This window comes from Mercenaria mercenaria, chromosome 10, assembly GCF_021730395.1.
Source record: "Mercenaria mercenaria strain notata chromosome 10, MADL_Memer_1, whole genome shotgun sequence".
Lineage (NCBI taxonomy): Eukaryota > Metazoa > Mollusca > Bivalvia > Venerida > Veneridae > Mercenaria > Mercenaria mercenaria.
This window is the reverse complement of record NC_069370.1, coordinates 39,019,900-39,046,795: the sequence shown is the minus strand read 5'-3', so window position 1 is coordinate 39,046,795 and position 26,896 is coordinate 39,019,900. Positions and strand designations below refer to the sequence as shown.

At 36.5% G+C, this 26,896-nt stretch overlaps 1 protein-coding gene across 2 annotated transcripts in view; it reads right to left on the bottom strand.

Moving 5' to 3' along the window:
* The window catches only part of LOC123561853 (fibrocystin-L-like), a 168,570-nt gene that overhangs the window by 15,463 nt on the left and 126,211 nt on the right, over nucleotides 1-26,896 (bottom strand). For both annotated transcript variants that reach the window (XM_045354507.2, XM_045354508.2), the window contains exons 41-53: nucleotides 26,203-26,478; nucleotides 24,961-25,221; nucleotides 24,489-24,737; nucleotides 23,663-23,833; nucleotides 22,801-23,034; nucleotides 21,601-22,483; nucleotides 18,823-19,055; nucleotides 13,724-13,972; nucleotides 10,318-10,524; nucleotides 6,852-7,184; nucleotides 5,409-5,686; nucleotides 3,484-3,861; nucleotides 784-1,044 (exon numbers count right to left, since the gene is read on the bottom strand). In XM_045354507.2, the coding sequence (XP_045210442.2) occupies nucleotides 784-1,044; nucleotides 3,484-3,861; nucleotides 5,409-5,686; nucleotides 6,852-7,184; nucleotides 10,318-10,524; nucleotides 13,724-13,972; nucleotides 18,823-19,055; nucleotides 21,601-22,483; nucleotides 22,801-23,034; nucleotides 23,663-23,833; nucleotides 24,489-24,737; nucleotides 24,961-25,221; nucleotides 26,203-26,478 (4,013 nt within the window). The remainder of the gene's footprint in view (nucleotides 1-783; nucleotides 1,045-3,483; nucleotides 3,862-5,408; nucleotides 5,687-6,851; nucleotides 7,185-10,317; nucleotides 10,525-13,723; nucleotides 13,973-18,822; nucleotides 19,056-21,600; nucleotides 22,484-22,800; nucleotides 23,035-23,662; nucleotides 23,834-24,488; nucleotides 24,738-24,960; nucleotides 25,222-26,202; nucleotides 26,479-26,896) is intronic.

Here is a 26,896-nt window from a genome sequence, read left to right as displayed (position 1 = left end):
CGTGAAAATCACTCACTTAGAACCAATTAAAAATCATAATTTCAATACATGTATTGCATTTTTCATTTTTAAACCTTTGTCGATGTCATGCACACTTCAAGAACTTATCGTACATTCATTTGATAAAATAATAATGTCAATTATACATATACTCAAAGACTTCATTTTTATGACTGAAAAAATGTTGAAAAAGACGTTAAACCCACACACACTCATGTTTACACATTTCAGTACGGTTTATAATGTTGAAAATAAAATCTAAGTCATGTCAAAACACATCAACAGAAGAAGGTACTGTAAAACCAAAGGAAAAATGGAATTCACAATCAAATGCATTAGAAAATCATGTCAGATAATATTGCGCAACACAGGTGTGCCTCTGATTGCTGCTACACCATTGGAAAAAGTGTTAAAACACATGAAACTTATTTTATTGTCAATATTGCTTTGAATTTCCAGTTTAATGCCGAAGTACTCAAGTGCATTAAAGCATTACCTTTACAAAATGCATGGGATATTCAAAACAAAAAAAAAAGACTTGATCAGTATAATTAATACTTTAACAGCAATGTCTATATACATTATCTTTTTTTTTCAGTCAATATTAAATCCTAATTACAAGCCACTGGGTGGTTGGTGTTTAACATGCAATTAATTAATAAAGGGCCGAAAATTGTTACTGCTGACTTTCAAAACATGTATTTATCACGAGAGTTATTTTCATTCAATTATCAGTCTACCAGTAGGCCTCTCATTTAAGAATTGCTTCAAGTTGGTTTGTACCTGCACTTCATATTGTTCCTCAACAATCATGTCAACGTGTGATGGAAGTTTTATATTAAGTTTGTGATTCAAGGTCAGGTTGAAATCCGGAGGATCTGATACTACTCGGAACTGGACGTAGTATATTCCAAAACCTGTAATGTTCAGGTCTGGGAACATGGCACGTCCTGTAGAAGTGTCAAATGAAGAAGCAAGATGTCCCTCAAGATCTGCATACGGAGAACTACCAAGAAGACTGGCCTCTGCTGTCCATGTATGACCCTGTCAAATATAATAGTACCGGTATATGTACGTAGTGTTCAAATATACACTTTACATATTCAGTCAAACCTGTGTTAAAGACCACCTCTGAACAGACACCACCTGTCTCTACAGACCACGTTTGTTTCCCATTTTATCATCTACAGTAAATAAAGACCACCCCTAAATAACGACCACCTTTTGGCTCTCCCAAGGGTGGTCTTTATAGAAAGGTTTGACTTTTCTATGTTTTATTTTGTTTCTCAAAGCGCTCAATTGATTGATCCTATAACATATCACGCACAGCTTCTTAATGGTGTTTAAGTGTACGAGTTCAATTTAATGTAGAATAATGTAACAACTAGAGAGTACTATACAATGTAGGTGTTGCTTTACGCGACATGGCATAAAGGAGATGTATCGGACTGATGGCTAATATGCCAATATTATTATACCAGATTTATATAGCACATATAAATTTATTTCACAATCGTTTTATTGGTTTTTTTCCGCCTTTACTGAAATCTAGAATAAAACAAAGCCTTATTGTATGTTCATATGTAATGCGCGTCAAAGTTGTCTGAGGAGACTGACGTCATTTCTGCCCCCCCCCCCCCCCAAAAAAAAAAAAAAAATATTTACGCATTATTCCATATGCTACAAAGTATAACAACTAATTTGCCTAGAATTTAAATGATCAGCAGCTTGAAGCCAATATAAGAGGCCACTGAGCTGGTGCATCAGATATCTATATTTGCCACATTTTACGAAAGAAAACATGGTAAATTAACATACATTTCGCTACCTTCATATATTCACGTAATTAAACAAGGCTGACGCAAGAAACTTCGGTCCTAGAATACCTCAATTTATAAGAACTGTTAGGAAGAAAAATGTCAACGTCATTAGCCAATTTTGACATTCCATCGTATAACATGCACATTCAAGCTGTACATTTTTTTTATCTTTGTTTTCAGTAAAACAGTAGAGTGAAAAATATGCAACTGGAACTGTCACAGGAGTGACTAATTATGCCCCTAAAATACGGCCTTGTTACAGAAGTAAGCTAGTGTCAAAGTCGAACCTCAAAATCAATAGGGTTCATCTTCTGGTCATGATCAACCTCCTTATTAAGTTTCGTGATCATAGGGCCAAGCGTCCTCAAGTTATCGTCCGGAAATTGTTTAACTGTTCCGGGTCACTGTGACATTTACCTTTTGCCTCAAAATCAATAGGGGTCATCTGCTGGACATGAACAAACTCCTCATCAACTTTTATGACCCTAGGCCCAAGTGATTTCGTAATCATCTGGATTGTGATCTTGCCCCTTGACCTCAAAGTCAAACTTGACATGTATTTTATGATGTTTCACATGTGTACCAAAATTTACGATCCTAGACCCAAGCATTCTCAAGTTATCATCTGGACACGTTTAAATTTTTGGGTAATTGTGACTTTGACCTTTGACCTCAGTCAAATCTGACCTGTATTTTATGATGTTACACCCGTGTACAAAATATTATTTAAATCTGTCAAGCGTTTCATGAGTCGTTATCCCGAAACCATAAAAAGGACTGACCGACAAGCTCACTCCTAAATACCGCCTATACTTCATTTGTGGGTGTGTGTGTCGGGGGAGGGGGGAGTGGTGCGGGTATAATAAAAACCTGGGTTGCCTTCAAGCGATATCGACAAACTAGACCAACACTGTCCCATGGCTAAAGCCAATGAGCCATTATATCTCTTCAAGTATGAGGCACACCAGCCCTGTGATAATAACATCTAGTTCCAGGGGCATAGTTTCTTGTGTTAGCCTCATTTTACAGTGCTAGAGAGGAATTTTTCCTCAGATATCTAAATTTACTACTCCTTCTTTTGTAAATTATTAGCTGGTAAATATTTACCATACAGTCAACGGCAGCTAAAAAATTGGACGTTTTGCATATCCGGAGGTGTGCCTGATACCGCCGGAAATGTGCCATATATTGATATCTGGTATAAAGATATTCTTCCAATATCGCTAGTATACTCTGTGTTTAGGTCGAAAAGCCATAAACCTGACAATGCTTTGGTCGACTATCCTGATAATGTGTATGAAGTTTTACTTGAACTCACGCACATTAACACTTCATAGTGATCATGTGTTTGAAATTTCCATGGCTTTACAATTGTTGGAGTAGTTGGCGCAACACTTAACATACTGAAAATGTGGAAAAGGTTATTGAGAAATTAGACCTCTGTGTTCTGCAAATTCAACAGAATGTCATGCAGACCTACACTTCATTGTGGCCGTGTGGTGAGTTCAACAGAAATTTCTCGATGGAGTAACCGAATGACCGAACGTAAGAGGGTTCCTGTATACACTCCTTAATTTCATTTTCATTAGAATACTTAGTATGTTACGTGACTATTGTCCAAGTAAGAGACAATGTGTTGAGAACGTGTTTTATATATACATACTCTCCATGCAATGTCAGTAATGATATCTTCTGTGGTCAAGTCTCGGAGATCCAAGGTGACTGAAAAGCGTGTAGAAAGAACTATATCTCCATTTGTTTGATCAAACACATGTATCTTTACAGATCGTCCAGGAACGTCGAATGTGTTCGAAGCAATATGAAATGTATTTGCTTGGGTTGGGTAAGAGATATTAAAATCAATTATATAGCCTGTGCCCATATGAGATATTGCCAAATCAGTGAAATTAAACCATCCATTGGAACACGTCACCAATAAAGTGCCATTTAGGACTGCATCAGGATGTCCTGTTCCAGCACGCAGACTTGCAGTAAGTTGCCAGGGGAACTCGTCAGTTCCAAGTTCAGTCACCCAATTGTTCTGAAAAAGACACAGTGAATCAGTAAAGCAAGTATGGAATTTCAAAACTGCATGACAAAATATATTGTCAATAATTCACAGGACAATTGCTTATTTGTAAATGACAGCGTTCGGTTTAGTACCTCAACAGGGGGGAAGGGGTCTCCTTTGTATATCAGGTATACCTCTAATACACATCAACAAGCAAATTCAGTAAATAAATATCATCCCCTGCCGCATAGAAAAACATCTTTAAATACTTCGATAAAACATTTAATAATTGACTATTCTAGTTTGTGTTATTTAAGGATTTTAAAACATTTCAAGGGTATTGCTCTTAAATAATATTAGTGATGATATCCTGACAGAAACTGCTTGTTCAAAACTGCCATAAAGCAATTCATATTTGTATTAAATTTCACCAAGATACATCAACGGATTACTTTCTTATGTAAGAATCTATGACTCAAAAAACAATTACGTCAATTGCTCTGCAGCTACTGAAAATATCCTGACAAAGATTCGCATGCACCATCGCCCTAAAGCTCCGCATTTATAGGGTCAATTAGGGGATAATATTAAATGTAAGTAAAATTCATGTGCATGAAATAATTATGTGGGGATTGTGACTGTAGCTAAAATACTTTTTAGACAAAAACATTTTCAATTTTAGACGGACAGACATAATGACAAACGAATACTACCAAATCAATCTATAGCCTTTGCCACTGGAAGGGAATAGTAAACCAGGTATAAAAGTATTGTCAAATATCTAAAACAGGAGGGCCATGATGGCCCTATATCGCTCACCAGAGTTGTTCTGGCCTACTGACCTAGTTTTTGACCCCACATGACCCAGTTTCAAACTTGACCTAGAGATCATCAAGAGTAACATTCTGACCAAGTTTCATAAAGATTGGGACACAAATGTAGCCTCTAGTGTGTTCACAAGGCAAATGTTAACGGACGACACACGACGGACGACGCACGCCGGACAACGACCGGTCACAATAGCTTACCTTGAGCACTTGTGGTCTGGTGAGCTAAAAAAGTAGAGTTGCTTTTGAGAAAATTCTCCTACAACTGCCAAATCATCTGAATAATAGTATATGAATCAACAATGCACCAAGAACGCAAGTGTTAATCACCTGACATGATTAGGTCTTGAGGCATATTAAGGACCACTATACTACTAATGATTAATTGTAAAGGGGTCCTTTTCATGTGCCCTAAGACCTGAGCATGCTTTCGGTTATTCAAGGGCTATAATTTCGATGTGCCAGGGCCGATTCGGCTAGTTTAAAAAAAATATTTTTAGAAACTGTGACCCTGATGTTAACGGCATCAAAATTATATTCTTTATCATAAATTGTATTAGAACCTGACAGGGATTTGAACTGCAACCAGTTAGTTTCAAAGTACATGATGCAACTTTGACCAAATTGCTCGACCCACGCCATGGTGGCATTTTCTAAGTATGCAGATTAAGTTAATTCTCAAGCATAAATTGCATTCTTTAAACTTTCACGAATAAGTGCTGAGGTTGGTATCAAATAAACAAATATTACCATAATATCTGCCACTCGTAATTTTGGCTGCGTTTGCAATAGAATTCCTTCATACATTGATACCGGTTCCTCAAAGATGAAAAGGTGATCAGGTGTAGGAGCACTGTACTCAACAGAAGCAATTTCTGAATCCAACGAAGGTAGACTGACAGACTCACAAAAACCGGTCACGTTGAAAGATTCACTGATGTTTCCTACTTGACACTCATTCACAATATTTGCAGCAATTTCAGTCAGTGAAGTGTAATCAATAGAGTCGGGCGCTGTAGCATTTATATCTGTTTCAAACATGAAAAGTTATTAAACTGACTTCGAAAAATAATAAGATAACTTTATAAACATAATTCTGGAGACTTTTCAAAGAATGTAACTTTGTCAATTGAGAGATTTGTGCCAGTCGGATTCTCGAGTTTCGAAGCTGGTATTGACGTTCAATCTCTATTTTATAGTATTGTTGTCATTAACAACCACAAGATGAACAGATATGATACAAGTCTGTCCAAGTTACATTTTGATTTGTCTTTAGTATAAGTCATATTAGCTTAAACAAAAATATGAAAAGTACGTAAGTCAATTTCCTTTATCTTAGTGTTACATAACAGAATATCATTTTATTTTTGTTTGGTGAAGGGTCATCTACGCCACAATTTAAGTTATACGGCGACTTTTCCAGCTTTTGATACTTTATGAAGACCCCAGCTCCCCCTCTGAACGTTTTTTTTTCAGGTATGAGCGGGCACCTGGGTAGAACCACCGACTTTCTGTAAACCAGCTGAATGGCTTCCTCATATGAAAAATTCTACATACTACTTAAAGGACAATTTCTAACTAACATTGGTGAGGGGCAATCTGATCTCGGTAATCTGAATCCCCCGGCCACAGAGGCCCCTAAGAAGATCCTTCAGAAGCATAGAAGGCAACCAAGTAAAATAACAGAAGACTCAGTTTAACTGAATCTGGTCATGTTAGGTAATGACTGTGAGATACTAGCACCGCCTTAAGGAAATTTCTAATACTGTAACATTGAATGGTCTATATGACCCAAAGTACAAGGAAACATAACAACATTGTTTTCAAGATAATAAGTTTGATGAAATGTTCTTGTGAAGTCTCAAATGCATTTCCACATGAAAAAATGTAGTTACAAAAGTGGTGATAAATAAATATCCATGAAAAAACTTGGTCATTGTACTGCATGGGCACTTTAATTTAAATAACACGAAGTGAAAGCCTTTTGTTGTAGGTTCATTTTACGTACTGCCTTATTGTTAAGTAAAATCAGAATATTATCAGACAAATAACAAAAATGACAGAAGGAACGTCACAAGAACGGATTGAAAGAAAGTATTACAGATACATGATCAGACACACAAATAACATTCATGAATTCCCTTTCCGCTTAGAGACAGAAAACAAGCATGAATGGAAATTCAGTGAATATACCTGACGTTGGCTCATCAGCTATTTCAAGTTCTACTACAATTCCTGTCTCTGATGATCTCTTCCTACGTCTTGAAGTTGAGGAGGCATAAACTGCGTTCACAACTTTCACTTTATCTAATGGAATATTCAGGAAAGTGGCCAGGTTTTCTACAATATTGTCTCCAAAGAACTCGTCCAAAGTCAGGTCAGGTAGTCCAAAAGTGACAATGACAGATGCTTGTGTTCTAACATCAATTCTTTGTAGTCCTTGGATGATTAATGTAAGCAACCCACTGTCTTTGTCAAAATAGTTGGTGCCAGTGCCATTTCCTATCTGAGGCTGAAACTCGTCCCCTAGAGCAAATAGTAGTAAGTAAGCAATAATTCTATGAAACTTTGTGTTACATATTATCTTTATCCGCTAGTCAATTTTGAACTTGTAAATTGCTCATTCAGTGAATACAACTTACCAATAGCATTTTGCAAGAAATACTGATATTGCCAATTTTTAGAAATAGTATGCAAACCAAAATCTTTTATCTTACAACTATTTATAGTATATATGGTAATATCTCCCAATTTTGGAGCATTTTATATTCGTAACAACAACTCCACCCAATGGGGCATAATACGCCTGTCCACAAGAAGAGTTAGAACAAGGATGTAAAAATGGATATTAAAACAATAACTACTTTAGATGTTTAGGGGGTGAGGGGTGGGGAGAGGGCGTTCTGCAAAAACGAAGAGTAATATTAAGAAACAATATCAAAAAACTGAAATGAAAGTAAAAAAAAATAGTAAAAAATACATGGGCAGAGAATAGGGGTATAATAGGGGAATGACTGGGTACGTAGGGAAGGAGGGGATGAAGGATATGACTAAGGGATGCTACGACCATACAATATGCAATTTATCTGAAAGTAAAAAGAAAATATCACTAAAGCCAATAGATGCTCCCCGAAGTATGATATTTGCATTTTTAAAGCATAAAAGCGAAATTTACCATCGGGGCATATACCTCGTCTTAGTAAAGAAGCTTCCAAAGAAGTTTCTTCTAACTCCTGCAAGAAGTGGTTAAGAATAGTCATGTACAAGATATGCACATTTCTTTGGAATGAAGCTTCCTTTGAAGTTTCTCTTAATATCCGCCAAGAGTTGCTGAGTAATACTCATGACAAGGATGGCGCTATAGCTGTGAATATAGTGAAGCTTCTTCTTAAGTTTTGTTAAATTTCCAGGCAATCATCCTATCAAGTTTGAAGCCATTAGGCCAATGGTGTCCTAAATGTTTGAGTGGAAACCATTTTCAGTCTCAAGGTCATTTTGACCTTCGATCTTTTGACCCCCAAAACAATAGCGTTCATCTGACCCAAGGCAATCACCCTAAGCATTTTGAAGAATGTATATCACAGTGTTCTTTAAATATTAAGCTGAAAATCTTTTCAGTATGTAAGTTTCTGCATCCTTGACCTTTGACCTGCTGATCCCAATCATTTGGTGTCATCTAATGACTATATTCATGAAGTCTGACCATTGGAAGACTATACATTCCCTAGTTATTGAAAAAAAATGATCTGTCGGTCAAGAGAAAAACTGAGCAAAACAATACACCTCCTCTTCTTCAAAGAGGGGCATAAAATACTGGGACAGAATAGCTGGGAATGTACAGAAGAGGGGAAGCAGAATGAGTGCATGTAGGGGAGGTAGTGGGTGTTGAATGACTGAGGGATGCATAGATTCCATATCAATCAAAAGGGCAGAGGGAGGAGTATGTTGTGGGTGGTAGAGAGCTTAAGATGTATAGGGACTAAGATATAATATCAAGAAACTGAACTCAATGTTTAAAAAATTGTGATGTAGTGTATCCTTGTAACATTGATCTGTGACCCATTACCCTTAAAACAAGGAATATACCTCAAACGGTTCTCAGTCATTGTGTAAAAGCTCTGAAGTCAAAGCTACTAAACGTTAAGCCTTACAGTCAGGAAATCATTTTCAGTCTCCTATGACATTGCCTTTTGACCTACTGTTCCTTAAAATATTTTGTTTGTTTGTTTGTTTTGGGTTTAACGCCGTTTTTCAACAGTATTTCAGTCATGTAACGGCGGGCAGTTAACCTAACCAGTGTTCCTGGGTTCTGTACCAGTACACACCTGTTCTCCGCAAGTAACTGCCAACTTCCCCACATGAGTTATCAGAGGTGGAGGACTCCTTAAAATATAGAGATCCTCCTAAAAGGTTCTATGTCATCAGGTAATCTTTGAATGTTGTAGCTAATACACTACGTGACTGAAAACATTACCAGAAATTAAAACAGGTCCTTTTGACCTTGACATAAAGAGTCACAAACCCAAAAATGAATACAGATCTTTCTCTGGTAATACATAAGTCACTGTGTGAAGTTTAAAAACCATATCTGTTATGCTTTACGACATAGAGTCTAGAAACCATTTGCAGTTTCCATGACACTGTGACCATGACCTTTGACAACTGACCAAGAAAGCAATAGGGATTTTCATCAAGTAATGCTTGATAATTCTGCCAGGTTTGAAAGTATGGCTATTATGCTTTACGACTTACAGCCTGTGAATCGTTTTTAGCTTCCTGGTTTCTACAAATTTGACCTTTGACTTATTGCCCAAGAAAAGTTAGTGAGTGATGCTAAATTATCATTTAAAGTTTGAAAGCTGTAGCTAATATTTTTGTCTTACTGAAGAGCCCAAAAATGAAAAACAATTCTAAAATTAAGTCATATGTTTGTGACATTGACCACTGAGCCACTGACCCAAAATTCAGAAAAGGGTCTTTAGTCATTATGTAAAGTTTTAAAGCCATAGCTAGTAACAACTATATACTTTAAGACTTACAGTTTCGAAACAATTTTTCATCTATCAGTTACTGTGCCCTTGAACCTACTGATTCCAAAAACAATAAAGATCATCCTAATATAATGCTAAGTCAGCATGTGAAGTTTAAAAACGTTTACTATTATATTTAAAAAGTTTATGACTTGGAGCCCACAGACGAAAACGTATCAGAAATTAGTCGGGTCTACGTGACGTTTACCTTTGAACCAACAGGAATCCTCCTCTAGTGGTAAACAGTCAATATGTATAGGCTGAAAGCTGTAGCTAGTATACTTAAAGTCAAGAGTCTAGAAACCTTTTCAGTCTCAAGGTCACTGTGACCTGGACCTTTGACGTATCTAACCCTAGGGCAATAGTTATCATCAGCAAGCAGTGCTTAGTAGTCGAGTAAAATTTGAAAGCTACAGCAATTATATTTTTTGACTTGATAAGTCTGGAAATGGGAAACGTTAAAGAACGGACAACGCTATTCCATGAAACATCACGTTTTTTTAAAAAAAAAAACCTGACTCACAGAAACGATAAGTGACTTGAATTAAATAAAATAATTTCTAATTTTATCATTTTTAAGCACAGGTGTAACAAACAGTATAATATCCAATGATTTTATCAAAGTGTACCTGTCCCCATTAAAAATACATGTCTTCCGTTGTCATCAATTCTAACATTTGTTGGTTTAACATATACGCCGTCTACATAAACATCTAGCCTACTTCGACCAGCATACCAAACACTCAACTTAATGCTTTTATCAGATTCAACATTCAACAACCTGTATCGCATATCTTCTGGTGTTTTACTTGTGAAATGCATCAAATACTCTTTATCTGAAAAGAAAATGAAATTAAAATTATTTAGTAAAGCAATGGACTCATGATGGTGTCATGCAATTTCCATGCAATTATGTATTTTCCGAATTCCACTTTGGTATTCTTCGTTCGATTCGTTTATGAAGCCAACACAAACGCATGGTTTTCCATACCAGCCTAGAATTTCGGAAATCGCATATTGAGAAAGGAAGCAAATGAATAGTCAAGCTTAAAAAATCTAACAGAACTGTTTCTTGCTTAAAGGCACTGACCTCAGATTTAGCTAAAAATAATCTTTCTTTCACATATTATGAACATTTGAATATGCGTTTTTGTTTCTAAAATATTTTAAAAATTGCAAATCAAGACAAAAAGATGACCACGTCGGGAATCGAACCCCGGAGCGCCGCGGCAATAAAGACATTTTCCCGGCGTCGTAACCAAAAGCGCTACAGCGGAATTAGTGAATTATGACATCAAAATATAGATATTTATAATCGAAACAGTTTACCTGGAGTAAAGCGTTACAAACGCTTTTCGATTTTTATCGTAAAAAGTAAAAACAGCAAATGTTTCCGTAACATATAGTTTGTCAGTAATTAAGTTTTAAAGCCTTCTTAAGAAATATAGCATTTATTTCCAGATATTTAAAAAAAATAAAAATAATAAAAAAAAATATTTATTGTCGAACGATCTGGAGGCCAGTCCCTTTAAATTTAACGAAATTCTATTCTGTACTTACAATGTTAGAAAACTGTTAAGTCCAAACAGAAGAAATAAATCAATAATCATACAAGAGTGAGTTGTGTTTTGAATTTCATCTTATTGATACTCTAAGTAATTTAAAAGAACCTTGAATTCCATTCTGCAGTAGCATATGAATTTTGCAAAAGGGTGCAATTACTTATGGGCCAACTGCATTTTGTTTTCAGTAAACAAAGCTATATATTAAACTCACAAAAATGAATTATGCTTTTTTTTTAGGTTTTCGTTTATAAGAGGGAGAGATGCTTTTATTAGCTAGGTTAGGGGAGTTTGCAGTGATTACAGTAGAACGTACTTAATTGATTATATTGACAATATGAGAAAAAATAACTTTTTAATGTTTTGGAAATTAGAAAGCTGTTTCACATTTATTCGTTGTGCTCAAGTTCATTCCATAGGGATACATTTTCGTAAGTGCAAGGTAAACCCCTTGAAAATAGTAGCAAGACATAAAGACAGGGATTTCGAGATAGACGAATGGACAGACAAAAGGACAAGGTGGCAAATATATGCCCCCTGAATATTTTGGGGAGCATGTTAAGCAGCATTCTCATCCATCACAGGTTCAACAATATCCCGAGGCGAACTAGGGGACCATGCTAAATCTCTGGTAAGCAAGAATAATAAAGGAGCAATATCGTTAGTATTTAGTAGTAGAGATAATGCTGGATTGTTCATAAAAATGTTAAAAGTCAATCATGTACTACTAAAACTAGTGTTGGGAGAATTGGTTACATTTTCCAACCGATTAATTGGCATAAACGCGTAAGACGCAACTGATGCAATTAATCTGACATATCTGGATAATCGGTTACTCTGGTCATGAATATATAAACTAAACTTAAGTTTTGCTTAAAACGAAGTGCATGTTTACAGCATTGTATTTGATGAACATTGTATTTGATGAAATGGGGGCCTCCGTGGCCGAGTGGTTAAGGTCGCTGACTTCAAATCACTTGCCCCTCATCGATGTTGGTTCGAGCCTCACTCGCGGCGTTGAATTCTTCATGTGAGGAAGCCATCCAGCTGGCTTACGGAAGGTCGATGGTTCTACCCAGGTGCCCGCTCAGGATGAAATAATGCACGGAGGGGCACCTGGGGTCTTCCTCCACCATTCAAAGCTGGAAAGTCGCCATATGACCTATAATTGTGTCGGTGCGACGTTAAACCCAACAAAAAAATTGATGAAATATTAAAGAAATAAACCATAAAGCAATTAAAAGGAATACAACACTTCAAAACTGTAGTATGAGCTATGTGCATTTCAGATTATTGAATGTATAAATATATATCTTTTTATTTGTGCTAATATCCGGCTAACAATAACTCTGATATTTTTAAAACAATAAACTCATTCATCATGATTTTAAATGCATACAAAATAGACATTTGTAAACGTACACGTACGAAAAGTTCCGCCCAGAAAAATCTGAGAAAACCACCTAAGTTGTAAGGCAGATAATCCGTTTATCTTAATTCAGGTTGATAAAACATTAATTCCACCTATAAGCAGGAATACGCGGCAACGTATGCAAATTTTCTAAGGCGGAAACAAGTTAAAAAAATCCGCCTAGCCAATATTTAACAGGAAAAAAAATACGCCTGAAATCTTCATCTAGAGAATTCATCAGGGTGGGGGGATATGCCTTAAGTTAAGAAGTTCTTAACAGGAAAAAGTCTGTCTTAGAGAACCCAGTGGTTATTGAAAGAATTTAAAAAGTACAAAGTACAATGCTACATGTATATCAAAACTTCAGTGTCTTTACACTTTATAGCTTTAAATTAACTGTAATTTTGAATTTTATTATTATAATTATTTAAGAAAATCACATACTTATGACAAAATAATAAGCATGGAAAGCAAGTACTGATCAAAATATTTACATGTACAAGAATTAACAGTCATGAAAACTGATGACAAAATGTGTCTGCATCTGACCAGAATTATATGAATCATATTAATGGAAAAAATAGCACATTTTACTTCTGATTTACATGTCTTGTGTATTTAATTTATGTAAAGGCACTTACCAGGCTATTCACATAAATCTGCTGTGCTCCACATGGTCCCGAATTTCAATCTATACATGTCTGCCAAAACTCATGCTATTTTATTCAGAAATTCTGAAATTCACTAAGACTGCCTAACTTTTCCGCCTAAGCCCTTAGGCGGAATACTGGTAAACTTAGCAGTTTTCCATGTCCGTCTTATTTTATCAGGAAAATCTTTGTTAGCGGTTTCCTCCTTATTTTAGGCGGTATCTAATTTTGATTTTTGTACAGGGTAAAAAGGAATTTTCAGTGTTGCCCATTCAGTTCAATCTATCTTGCACATGCAACAGAAATATAAAGGAATTACAATACACACATTTTAGCTGTTGATAAAACAGATTTCTCCACTACAAACAAATGTGCCTATGCAGTAATTTAAAACATGTATTGCATTACAAACCTGTAGCAACAAGGGCAAAAAATGTTGAAACCCTCAATCTGCAAGTATATCCGCTGCACCAGCCGTGATCCTGTGGTCCATTGATCAAATCAATATAACCGTCTCCAAGAAGAGCTACTGGTGACAGACGTCGTGTTTCTGTGTCGGCATCCATGCTTTCAATTATAAGCATCTCGTAGTTAAGACCAGCTTTACAGCCATATGCCTGCCAGCCAGTGTGGTATGTACAGTTCTCATTTCCGATAATACCTAATTAATAAGAACAAGAGCCATGTCAGACATGGCTAATCCCCCCACCGGGCATATCATAATTGAAGGATGTGGTCCGCATCAGGTTGTTTTAAGATGTGGAAGAAAGAATAACGTCGTAGTGAGGTGGTTTCTGGGTAAATTTTTTATTTTTCATAAGGAGATAGCTATGATGTTTTTCTATAGGCTACTGTAAAAAGAAGGATGGGAAGCTAACAGGGGAACAAGAGTGCCAGAATTCACAATATTAAGTCCCGTCAAAGCAAATTTCTTTACTCTAGCAGCTGTAATTTGCAAATGGAATGTTAAATTTGTGGTTGTTTAGTAATCATTGATAAGTCTTTTGTTTTTATTAAAGTCACAAAAAACTCCTTACTAGGTAGGTAACTTTAATATAATAAAATTAATAAAATACACCTAAAACTGGAGAGTAACATCTATGCTGTACCAACAGAAAAGTGGTCTTATTATTCCCTAGGGTCAATTATAAAAATGTTCAATATAATGTTATTTAATAACAACTAAGGGAAAGTTAATCTTAAAAAAAAAAAAAAAAAAAAAACAAATTGCAAGTCCAACAAAATCTTTATCAGGAAAGACTGGTCAAAATACACCTCAAAAATTGGATTTAGCATGTTTGTTGTACTACAGAAAAAGTGTCTCGATTTTTCCCTACGACTAGTAATGAAAAAGTTACAATAAAAGCTATTTAAGATAACAACAAGGGAAGTAATTCTAAAGAAGGGAATCTGCGCATGACACTTAGTTCTGAGGGTGTATAATTGTCCAAGTTACATCTAAATCCTCTATGCATGAAGAAGAATGCTTCGAACAAAGTCATTCTGGTATCTGGGCTTTGGCCTCTAAGTGTGACCTTGACCTTAGGCCTAGTGACCTGACTTGCGCATGACACTCCGTCTCGTGGTGGTGAACATTTGGGTGCCAAGTTATATCATAACTCCCTCAATGCATGAAGAAGAATGCTCCGACAGGTTTTTATTCTTGATCCTTGACCCAAGTGTGACCTTGACCTTAGCCTAGGGACCTGGTTCTTGCGTATGACAACTCGCTCGTGGTGGTAACATTTTCCAAGATATATCAAAATCCCTCCATGCTTGATAAGAAGATATGCTGCCGGACAAATTTTTTTAAGAAAATTGATAAAGGGGAATAACTCAAAAATAGGCAAGGTAGAGTTATTGTTCTTGCACACTGCACTTCCTCCCAATGTGTTCTATCAGTGTATGAAGTTTGAAGAAAATCCTCCAGTACTTTTGGGGTTATGCTCCGACAAAATGTTTTAAGAAAAATATGATAAGGGGAATAACTCAAAAAATAGGCAAGGTAGAGTTATTGTTCTTGCACACTGCACTTCCTCCCAATGTGTTCTATCAGTGTATGAAGTTTGAAGAAAATCCCTCCAGTACTTTTGGAGTTATGCTCCGGACAAAATTTTTTAAGAAAATAAGATAAAGGGGAATAACTCAAAAAATAGGCAAGGTAGAGTTATTGTTCTTGCACACTGCACTTCCTCCCAATGTGTTCTATCAGTGTATGAAGTTTGAAGAAAATCCCTCAAGTACTTTTGGAGTTATGGTCCGGACAAAGATCGTTGCGGACGCACGGACGGACGGACGGACGGACGGACAGACGGACGCACGGACGGAGAGCATTTCTAATATCCCCTTCACCTTTGGTGGGGGGATAAATAAAAAAGATAATCAGTACATTTCAAAAGCATAGTCCTACTTGCAATGATTTTGTTAAGATCCACATCAATGCAATGGCTGTGTGTAAATGTTTTTTATTACTATTTCTTTATGAACATACATCTTAGAAGAGCACATAATTATAACGCTTTCCGTTGTAGCTTTTTTCTATTTGTTGGCAGGTTCAATGTTTATGTTTTCTTTTTCTAAATTCAACAAGAGCACCGCAATGCGGAGCAATATATGCCCGAAGGTATGACCTTTGACCCCTAAGTGTGACCTTAACCTTGAAGCGAGCCATGTCGTCTTGATGTGGTGAACATTTGTGCCAAGTTCCCTTAAAATCCATCAAGCAGTTCAAGAGTTACAGAGCGGACACGAAACATAGTCATATGACTTTGACCCCTAAGTGTGACCTTGACCTTGAAGCGAGCCATCCAAAACATGCGCTATGCACGTCGTCTTGATGTGGTGAACATTTGTGCCAAGTTTCTTTAAAATCCTTCAAGCAGTTCAAGAGTTACAGAGCGGAGACGAAACAGTCATATGACCTTTGACTCCTATGTGTGACCTTGACCTTGAAGCGAGCCATCAAGAACATGCGCTCTGCACGTCGTCTCGATGTGGTGAACATTTGCGACAAGTTTCTTCGAAATCCTTGAAGGGGTTCAAGAGTTACAGAGCGGACACGAAATTGCTAACGGACGGACGGACAACGGGGGTATAACATTCGGACGTATAATAATCAAGCACATGATCAGTGATAAGATACAACTATAAGCTTAAATTGAATTCCACATTTAGTGATCACTGTTAAAATTCCAAAATAGAAACCAAGGGAAAAATAATAAAATAACAAATAAAAAAGAGGCCCAAATGGGCCTAAGTCGCTCATCTGAAGAGTACCCTAACCATCTGACCCTTAAAGGGGCCAAACACCCCGAACTGAACAAATTAATGAGAGGACATTATATTGATGCCACTGACCAGGTCTGATGGAGATCCACCGAGTGGTTCACGATAAGTAGTCATTAAAATGTGTTTTTACTTTTAGTCCTAGCAACCCCTAAAAGGGACCAACTGCCCCCATTTGAACAAATTTGAGAGAGGACCTTATAATGATCCTACAAACCAAGTCTGATGAAAATTCATTTAGCCATTCATTAGAAGAAGTTGTTTAAATGTATTTCTAGTTTTAGCTCTAGCAGCCCCTAAATTTAGGGGTCAGATGTTCCCAATTGAAAAAATTTGGCAGAGGGCCTTATAATAATACTACAAATCAAGTTTGATTAGGATCCATCAAGTAGTTCATGAGAAGAAGTCTTTCGAAGGCATTCACATATTTGTTCTAGTGGCCCTAAAAGGGGGACCAACTGCCCCCATTTGTATAAATTTGGGAGAGGACATTATAATGATGCTACAGACCAAGTTTGATGAAGATCTATCAAGCTGTTCATTAGCATTTAAGTCTTTTAAAGTAATTTCCTTTTTTAGTTCTAGTGGACCCTAAAACGGGCCAAGTGCCCCAATTTGAACAAAATTGGGAGAGGACCTTATAATAATGTTACAAACCAACTTTGATGAAGTCGTTTAAAGGTATTTCTAATTTTTGCTCAAGCGGCCCCTAAAACGGGCCAAGAGACCCCATTTGAATAAAGTTGGGAAAGGACCTTATACTGGTGCTACAGATAAAATTTTATGAAGATCCATTAAGTGGTTAATGAGAAGAAGTCTTTTAAAGGCATTTATATCTTTAGTTCTAGTGGCCCCTCAAACGGGCCAAGTGTCCCCATTTGATCTGGAGGGGACTTTATATTGATGTTTTAGATCAAATTTGACGAAGATCTTATAATGATGCTTATGATCAAATTTGATGAAGATCCAGTAAGTGTTCATGAGAAGAAGCCTTTTAAAGGCATTTGTATCTTTAGTTCTAGTGGCCCCTCAAACGGGCCAAGTGTCCCCATTTGATCTGGAGGGGACCTTATAATGATGCTTTAGATCAAATTTGATGACGATCTTATAATGATGCTTTAGATCAAATTTGATGAAGATCCAGTAAGTGTTCATGAGAAGAAGCCTTTTAAAGGCATTTCTATTTTCGGCTCTAGTGGCCCTTAAAAGGGGCCAAGTGCCCCCATTTGTTCAAATGTGGGAGAGGACCTTATAATGATGCTACAGACCAAGTCTGATGAAAATCCTTCAAGCGATTCATGAGAATAAGTCATTAAAAGGTTTTTCTAATTTTGGCTCTAGTGGCCCCTAAAAGGGGCCAGGTGCCCCCATTTGAACAAACTTGGGAGAGGACTATATAATGATGCTACAGACCAAGTTTTATGAACATCCTTCAAGCAGTTGATGAGATGAAGTTGTTTAAAGGTATTTCTAATTTTGGCTCTAGCGGCCTCTTAAAGGGCCCCAAGTGCCCCCATTCGAACAAATTTGGGAGAGGACCTTATAATGATGCTACAGATCAAGTTTGATGAAAATCTTTTAAGCGGTTCATGAGAAGAAGTCGTTTAAAGGTATTTCTCATTTTGGCTCTAGCGGCCCCTGTGCCCCCATTTGAACAAATTTAAGACATGACCTTATAATGATGCTACAAACCAGGTTTGATGAAGATCCATCAAGTGGTTCATGAGAAGAAGTTTTTTTAAAGGTTTTTCTATTTTTAGCTCTGGCAGCCCCTAAAAGGGGCCAATGTGAATCATTTGAACAAGCTTGATAGAGGGCCATGCCAGGATGCTACTGACCAAGTTTGGTGTAATTCTGATCAGTAGTTTTAGAGGAGAAGATGTAAATGTGGACAACGGACAACCTATACTAATAGCTCACCCTGAACCTTCTGTTCAGGTGAGCTAAAATACACAAGGACACAACAATATGCATTTTTTCTTAAATATTTCTGCATAAAGTTAATGTCTGAGTGTTGAATCTATTTTCTAAAGAGAAATCAATCATGACCAACATTTAAAACTCTTATATAATTCCAAGTTCCTTACATTGTGCCATTTACCTGACTGCGAACTAGTTCAACACGGTTTCCTTGGCTAAGGCATAAAACAATATCACTTATATTTCAAGTAACGAGTAATATTTTGGCCGTTGACTACAAGCCATTTAATTACTTCAAACTTATACCTTTATGTGGAGCTATTGTATCAACAGGTATTCTATCGCCATTTTTATCTGTCAGCATTGTTTTAGGTATTCTGTAATCTCCAAGTCCACGTCTTGGATCTCCATCCCATTCATAGGCAGAATTTGGGATTACGGAACCAACAAATCCAAGGAAAGTACCATCCAGGTCTTTGAAAAGTGCCTTCTTTTGCCCATCACAGTCCATGTCTACACAGTCTGCTGAATTTATCTTTCTGTAAAGATCATTACTTATATAGCTAGGTGCTTTGTTAATTTTTTAATAGTATACAGACAACTACAATTCTTACCTACAATTAAAAACGGTTAGATGATGTCTTTTCTTTACGTTATCTTTTCTATCATAAACCGTAAACACATGTCTGATTCTGATCACGATTTGCAAGAAACTTAAACATCTCGTCATTTGCCCTTATTCTTACTCACAAGCCCTTAATGCATGTTATATTTTCACTGGATGTATCTTTAACATCTGAATTTTCTAACCTATTTTCCAAACCATTTTTATCAAGCAAATTCAATGAACTATTATCCCATATGAAATTGATATCTGGTTCCAATCAGTTAAAAAACAAAAGCCACTGCTGATTTGGTCAAAGAAATAAGAATATTAATTATATTGTTACTGTCGCTTACGCATTAGCCTGTATGTTTAAAGCCAATCTCTGACAACTGCGACAGGTAGTAAACCTTTTGGCTCAGTGATTAGAGCATTAGACTAGCACCCAAGCAACCCGGGTTCCAATCCTACCACTGACAATTGGGATTTTCCGTCATAAAATGCTAGGCTCTTTGATTTGTTACGCCTTACCCATTGTAAGATGGAGCTCGTCCGGGATACGAAATCTCGTTCCGAAAATGGCATTATCTATGCCAAAAGGTCTTACACATCATCACACCTGATGACTTCTTTGAAGAGGTAACCGTTACCGTCGCTTATACATAGCCTGTATCTTTAAAGCCAATTTCTGACAACTGTGTCAGGAAGTCGACTCTTTGGTTCAGTGGTTAGAGCACTGGACCAGCACCCGAGCGATCCGGGTTCGAATCCAGGCTGTTGGGATTTTTCGTCATAAAATGCTATAATTTGTTATGCCTTACCCATCAGACGATGGGGGCTTGTCCAGGTTACGGACTTTATCTCGTGCCGAAAATGGCACTTTCTATGCCAAAATGGCTTACATTTAATCATCATAAATGATGACTTTGATGACTTCTTTGAAGAGGTGAAGTGTTGCAGTCGCTTAATCATAGCCTGTACGTTTAAAAGCCAATCTCTGACAATTGCGTCAGGGAGTCGACTCTTTGGTTCAGTGGTTAGAGCATTATACTAGCACCCGAGCGACCCAGGTTCAAATCCCGCCACAGGCAATTGGTATTTTTCGTTATAAAAATGCTATGCATTTTGATTTGTTATGGCTAACAGTTGTAGGATGGGGGGAAAGTGCCATTGTTTGCAGGACGTAAATTCTGTATCTCGGACGAGCCCCCATCTAAGGATGGTTTAGGCATAACAAATCAAACAGCATAGCATTTTATGACGAAAAATCTCAACTGCCTGCGGCGGGATTTGAACCTAAGATTTCTTATTTGGAAATTAAAGAAAACCAACGTTACATGAAGCTAAAAAAACCTTTAAAGCCTTTTGGTTCAGATTGTTGAAATATCCTGAAATTCATCAAATGGAAATGAAGAATATGGAATTTTATCGAAATAAAAAGAAGTACTTAATGTTTTCATATATCTTCACATTAAGGTAGTGTTCTGCAGATTAGAAACAGATTCATTAATGTAGAATTTTATTAAATCATAGTTTTTCAAAACCTTTTATCATCCGAAGGAACAAACATAGGCTCATGTGTTTTGTGTTTCGTTATACCAATTTGGAAATATTGGACCTCAAGTCAAAGTCCACTATGGGCTTCTAAGAGAAGCTTACACTTTTGATGGCATTTTTGCACACAATGCAGATTTTAATGAAACTTTTCACAGAATCTGATGTAGATATACTTACATTCAATCATTAAGCGAAATAAAACGTATAAATCAGTGACTGAATTTTTCAGAATTTACAAAATATCAACTGGAGTCCTTATTTTTACACTCCTGCTTATTTTATGTAGTTATTCTGCATTATTTTACATCAGAATCTATTTCAAAATTAAACTTTAAAAAAAGTGAGGCAGTGGCAGTCTGACTGTTTAACGCTTAATTCAATGATTTGGTTGATTCCAGGGCTAGAATTACTTTTTCACTCCCATATTTTTTGCGAGTGGTAGCAATTTCATCTCCTAAATTCTTAACATTACATGCAGTTTCATTTTTTAAAGAGATATTTATATAGGAAACCAATAACTACAAAGAAGGACATCAGCATTGTATGACACATGCCCCCCTGAAAATACACGACAGAATGATAAACAAAGTCTACAATTAGACCTAACTCTAGCTTTCCAGATCAATATCAATTAATATAAAATCCCTCGACTCTACAGGATGCATTCCATCATCATTAGCCCCATTAGTGGAGACAGCGTAATTTGCCTTGCGGGAGCTGCCTTTGTACTTTGCAAATGTGCTTTTTGTCAATTTCAGTAGTGGTGGGATAAGACATAATGCCTGTCCATGGGCGGGTAGGATGACAGTTACCTCTTGTGATAAAATTTGGGAATATCAAGCCAGACATTCCCCCAGATGATACCATACTGGGCCGAGCATTCGAAGAACTTCACTTTCTAGAAACTCTTAAACACTACTTACCCTACATTTGGTCTGTGATAGACAATCTTGTTGCTCTCGTCTACTTCAATTAAAGTTGATTCCTTTGATACAACGGGATGCATTAAATCATCATTGGCACTATTTGTGGATACAGCAAAATTTGACTTGCACGAGGTGCTCCTGTATTTTGCAAATGTGATATTCTTCAAGATCATTAGTCCTCCTAAGGCTGGATAAGACATAATGCCTTTCCATGGGTGGGACGGAAGACCGTTTCCTGCCGAGTAGAAACCTGGGAAAATCAAACCAACCTTTCCTCCAGATGGCGGGAAACTGGGTCGAGCATTGCTCGAAAGTTGGTAATTGTGATCTTTATAGTTAGCAACGTCATTGCTGCAGTCGAAGCTACTTGTCTCGCCAACAAATGTTGTACTACGCACTTGCATAGTTTTATTTACATACAGATGTGATAGTGAAGGCGGTCTAATAATGATAGGGAAAAGCCCATTTGTGTTCTCAATGAGTAGATTATCCTCTACAAGAAGGTTCAGCTCGTGCTGATAATAAATTCCATAGTCGTGAGTTTTCCAAACTGTGTGTCCTGCCATTTTAGCACAATCTGTTTGCTTTAAAACATCATGATATGTAATAACAACGCCCCCAAGTACATTAGCATATGCTTTGTTGTTCTTGTATTTATCAGAAGTGTCATCACAGTCTTGTGGTGGAACATGGAAAGCAATTCTTTCTGCTCCTGTAACAAGATTGTCCTGAAGTGTAAGATCTGTTGCAGAGATAGCTTCAATTCCAGATTCCGATTCGTAATCATAAACTTCAAACCTATCCTGGTATGTTACAGTGCTCACTACCAAAGCCAATAAATTGTTTATCAGGCGAGTGTCTTCTGAGCTGGTTCTTAGGCCTGTAACAAAAATGTGTAACAGGTTTGTAATGCATGTATTGCTTACTGTTAATAAAATAATTAATGCCTTTAGAACTCAAAAGACGTGCGTTACATGCAAACATTATTCAAATAAATCTGTCCAGTTTTGATTGTAAACTGATAAAAGCAATAAACAATTTATATGTCATATGTTATTATTATGTGTGTGATTCACTTCAGCTTTTAATATGCAATATAAGCTACTTTTAGCCTTATTCGTGCTTTCTGAACTGCTACTCCAATAAAAGTTAGGGACAGATAATATGATGTTACTGTAATTAAATGCTTATATTTACCATGGCCAATCGCTCCAAATATTACATTGTCTGTAATATTTAGGCTTGCAATACCAAATGCTCCGATCGCTGTGCTGAAACCATTATGGAAAGAGCATTTGCTCACGAAAGATGGTTTTACATGACTCACACTTCCAGTTGCTAAATAGGCAAGGGAATATCTTGGATCATATTCATCTGTAAACCCCTCTTGGCCAGTATGATAGAACTCCACATTTGACAATCTGGCATAACCTATAACAAAATGTTATGTTATCAGTCTCTATCAGTTGATTTCATTATTCTCAATTAGAGATTAACTCAAACTGATTCTTACACAAATCGTATCACTCTAAGACGTAAGTTGTTTCGCAATCGTTATAAACGTCTTCAACGTTGCCTTTTGAGCCTCCACGGCCGAGTGGTTAAGGTCGCTGACTTCAAATCACTTGCCCCTTACCGGTGTGGGTTCGAGCCTCTCTCGTGGCGTTGAAGTTTTTCATGAGCGGAAGCCATCCAATTGGCTTACGGAATGCAGCTGGTTCTACCCAGATGCCAGCCCATGATGAAATAAGACTGTTATGTTTTGTGATTTATTGTCTAGAGGTAAATTCATACGTTCTTAACCTACCACGTTGATATTTTTGGCGTGTACTCGAGGCTTTCATCATTTTAAGGTAGCACTACTTTCCCACTGATAAGATTAAAGCACAATATTGTTTCGATGAGCTATACACAGAAAGAAATTTTTCGCTAATTGCTACCAATGGCATTGCTTCTTAACAGGTTTTTGAGAATGGTAGAGCTTTGAAACATAAAAAGGAAAATAAACTGTAATCGTAAAAACCATTGTGCAAAACAATCGGCGATAATAATTATATACCTGTGTACGCTTGTCCTTGCGAGGTGACTAATCCAACAAGAACACGGACACCAAATGACTCCTTATAGAGATCATCGTAGTCTTGTCCAACTATCTTGATATTTCGTGACAACATACCAACAGCAGCGCCAACCTTAATCTCCTGTCCGTTTGGCAATGTCTCATGGTGAGCTAAATATTAGGTAAAAACGAGTTTATCATCCAAATATCAAATGATTCATTCCCATCAATATTCCTGCAGTAAATCCTCTTTGCTGACAATCTGTTTATTGAAACCAAAGAGTATATTCTAACAAGAACATATTGGAGAATATGCATAAAAACATGATCCATACCATCGCTTGAATACCACGCCGTATTACAAATTCTATATAAAACTTTTGGTTTTATTTGAAATAAAGATAAAATAAACATTTTTTACAGAATTATTTCAGTAAATTGACATTTCAAGAGCAACACAATCTGTGCAACAAAATATTTAGATTTAAGATGTGTTTACTCTAGCGGGTTTGCATTGCATATAAAACCCCAATGGAACAGTTTGATCATTAGTCAAACAATTCATGTATCTGTATTCACAATACATGTAACAGGATGTAGCTCTTTATAAAACAGATTAATTAAACCTGGTAAGCATCGATAGATGCCAAACTCTTCCTTGTAATTGTCATTGTTTTATTTCCTTTATGATGTGTGTTAGATGAACACACTGTCTAAATGCGATTTTGGAATATAATTTTTAAAGCCTTATTAATAAAATTAATAATCAAATTTTGTATAAATGTAGTTAGTAAAAAGCAGAAATACATATTTTCATTTCCTTTACCTGTATGTAAATACTTCAGCGTTGAGTTCAATGTCAATGTGACATTGTCAGTTGCTACTGCTTGAATTTTAAAGGATTCAGTTTGCCATGGATCAAACCCAGTAGGACCAATAACAATTTCGTCGCCTTGAGACCATTGGACCTGGTCTGCAAGAACAACTGTATTTGATCCTGCCGTGGCCGTTATTGCAAGCTCGGTCCAAGTCCTTCCAACATCCTTTCCAAACAGGTCCAAACCTCCAAATACCCCTGTTGATTAAACACTGTATTACTGCATAAACACTACTACCTTTCAACATTTAAATTTAAATAAGGTAAATGTTATAAACTAAACTCACAACTTAACAATTGGACACTTCAGTAAATACATAAGCTGCCAAAAAATGTGAAATTATCAAGATATGTTAGATTTTAATTCACTGATTAGCTCTTTTGCTTCATGTTTCTATTAAGATTGCAAACATAAACAGACCTATAGCTTTGGATCCAAGTATTGGTCCATCTCCAGTATAATAGTATGGAGATGAATGGTTCCCTCTCAAGGTAATTGTTGCCAAACCATCAAATGCATCATCTGGCCATCCGATAATTAGCCGTCCTCCCTTAATTATAATGAAATCAGCTTCTATTTCATACACAGCTCCTAGCGTGTCAAAAAACTCCAAGACTCCTTCAAGGAGTAGAGTTCCAAGCTTGCTGAACGGTGTTGTTTTGTTTACGACAACCCATGATCCTGTGAATATTAGAGTGTCAAGTCAATCTAAGGTACTGGTATCAAAGGCTGATAAGGTAGAGGCCACAATTTACATTATTCATGTATATCACAACAGTGGAAACCACATATTTTGAGATCAATAAAGATTGAAATGTTCAGTATCAGTCATGGTTGTTGAGACCACACATGTTCAGTACCAATTATAATTGTAAATACAACACATGATCAATATCAGTAACGATGGCTGAGACCTCACATATACGATAGTACGATTTTATAGACACTGTGCTTTGCAATATAGGCCAGAAGAGATTGTAACTTTCACTCACGCAGGTATCTATGATCATTATGAACATTTGGCTGAGGGATCCATGACATGAATGTCAATCAACATACATTTCACTCATTTCTATACATGTATAAGGTTACGGCTCAACTTTTGACAGTACTTTTGTAAACCAAGCATTGAATATGTATTGGTGGATAAAATTCTAGTACTGAAGCCTTATTTTTCATAGTAAATATAAAAAGGCAGTTTTACAGCAACAGAAATTTTTGGAAAATTTTATGACAGAGGACACCAAAATATGTTTAAAATGCAACTGAACGAAACAGATTCCCATCACACTTTGACCTTTAACGGAATAACAAATATGAAATTAAGTTCTGAAAAATCACCGACCTCATATTCATCTTGATGACGTTTTTAGTTGTCATTCACGTAGCAGTATCTAGATAGTATTTGAAAACATGTTGAAAATATAAAACTGATTCGAATATATGCATTATTTTGATCAGTGAATAAAACAACTTCAGATAAAGATTTTATGTGACATCAGCATGGTATCAACATCAAATCTGAGTGCAGTTTTATTTCGTATTTGTATGACATTTTCAGTGAAAATCTCTGTTCTGAAACAAAATTATTCAATATACAAATTATGTTAAGGATAGAATAAAAGGTAACTTTTTAGATACTGAGGAAGCTGAATACATTACCAAAAGTAATTCTGACATCGTCATAATCCTGCGGTAATCCATATGATCCTCCTGTGTTCGAGACAAAGCTGTCATTGTTAGAGTTGTTCCAAAGTGTTGTATCATCCCAAATGTCAAAGTCCAGAGGTCTTTCTGTAGCTGGAGGCACTGTGTCTGGGTCCGGCGGTGGAATGCAGTTTTCATAATAACATTTGTATGCTGTGAAACTCACTGCTCGATCGACAGAGTATGTCGACATCCCTGGACTTGAACGCCTCGAACGTTTATTTCCATGAACTATTTATAAAATAAATTTATGCAATTCAATGTGATATGTTTATAGTTTTTCATAGCAAGGTTTGTTTCATAACACAACTTCATAAATGGCGCAGTAGTAAATTTAAACTGTATATATGTGTACAGTTCAAAGAATCAGAATAAACTGGAATATTACAGCTGACCGTGATCTTTTACCATTCCGCCGCCTGAGTGGAACGTTGCTCTTCCTATCAAATTCAACAGTTAGAGAAAATCGATCTCAAAGTTAGCTTATTAGCTTATTTCTCTCATTCCTGGGTGAAAACGACACGAAAATGTTATTTTGTAGATTCTGACGAAGTATGAGTTTTAAAAACCTTTTATTTTTATTTTTAATACGTTTTTTTTCTTTATTTAGAGAAAGGGAAATTGGTACAATACAAATTTTTTAAAAGTG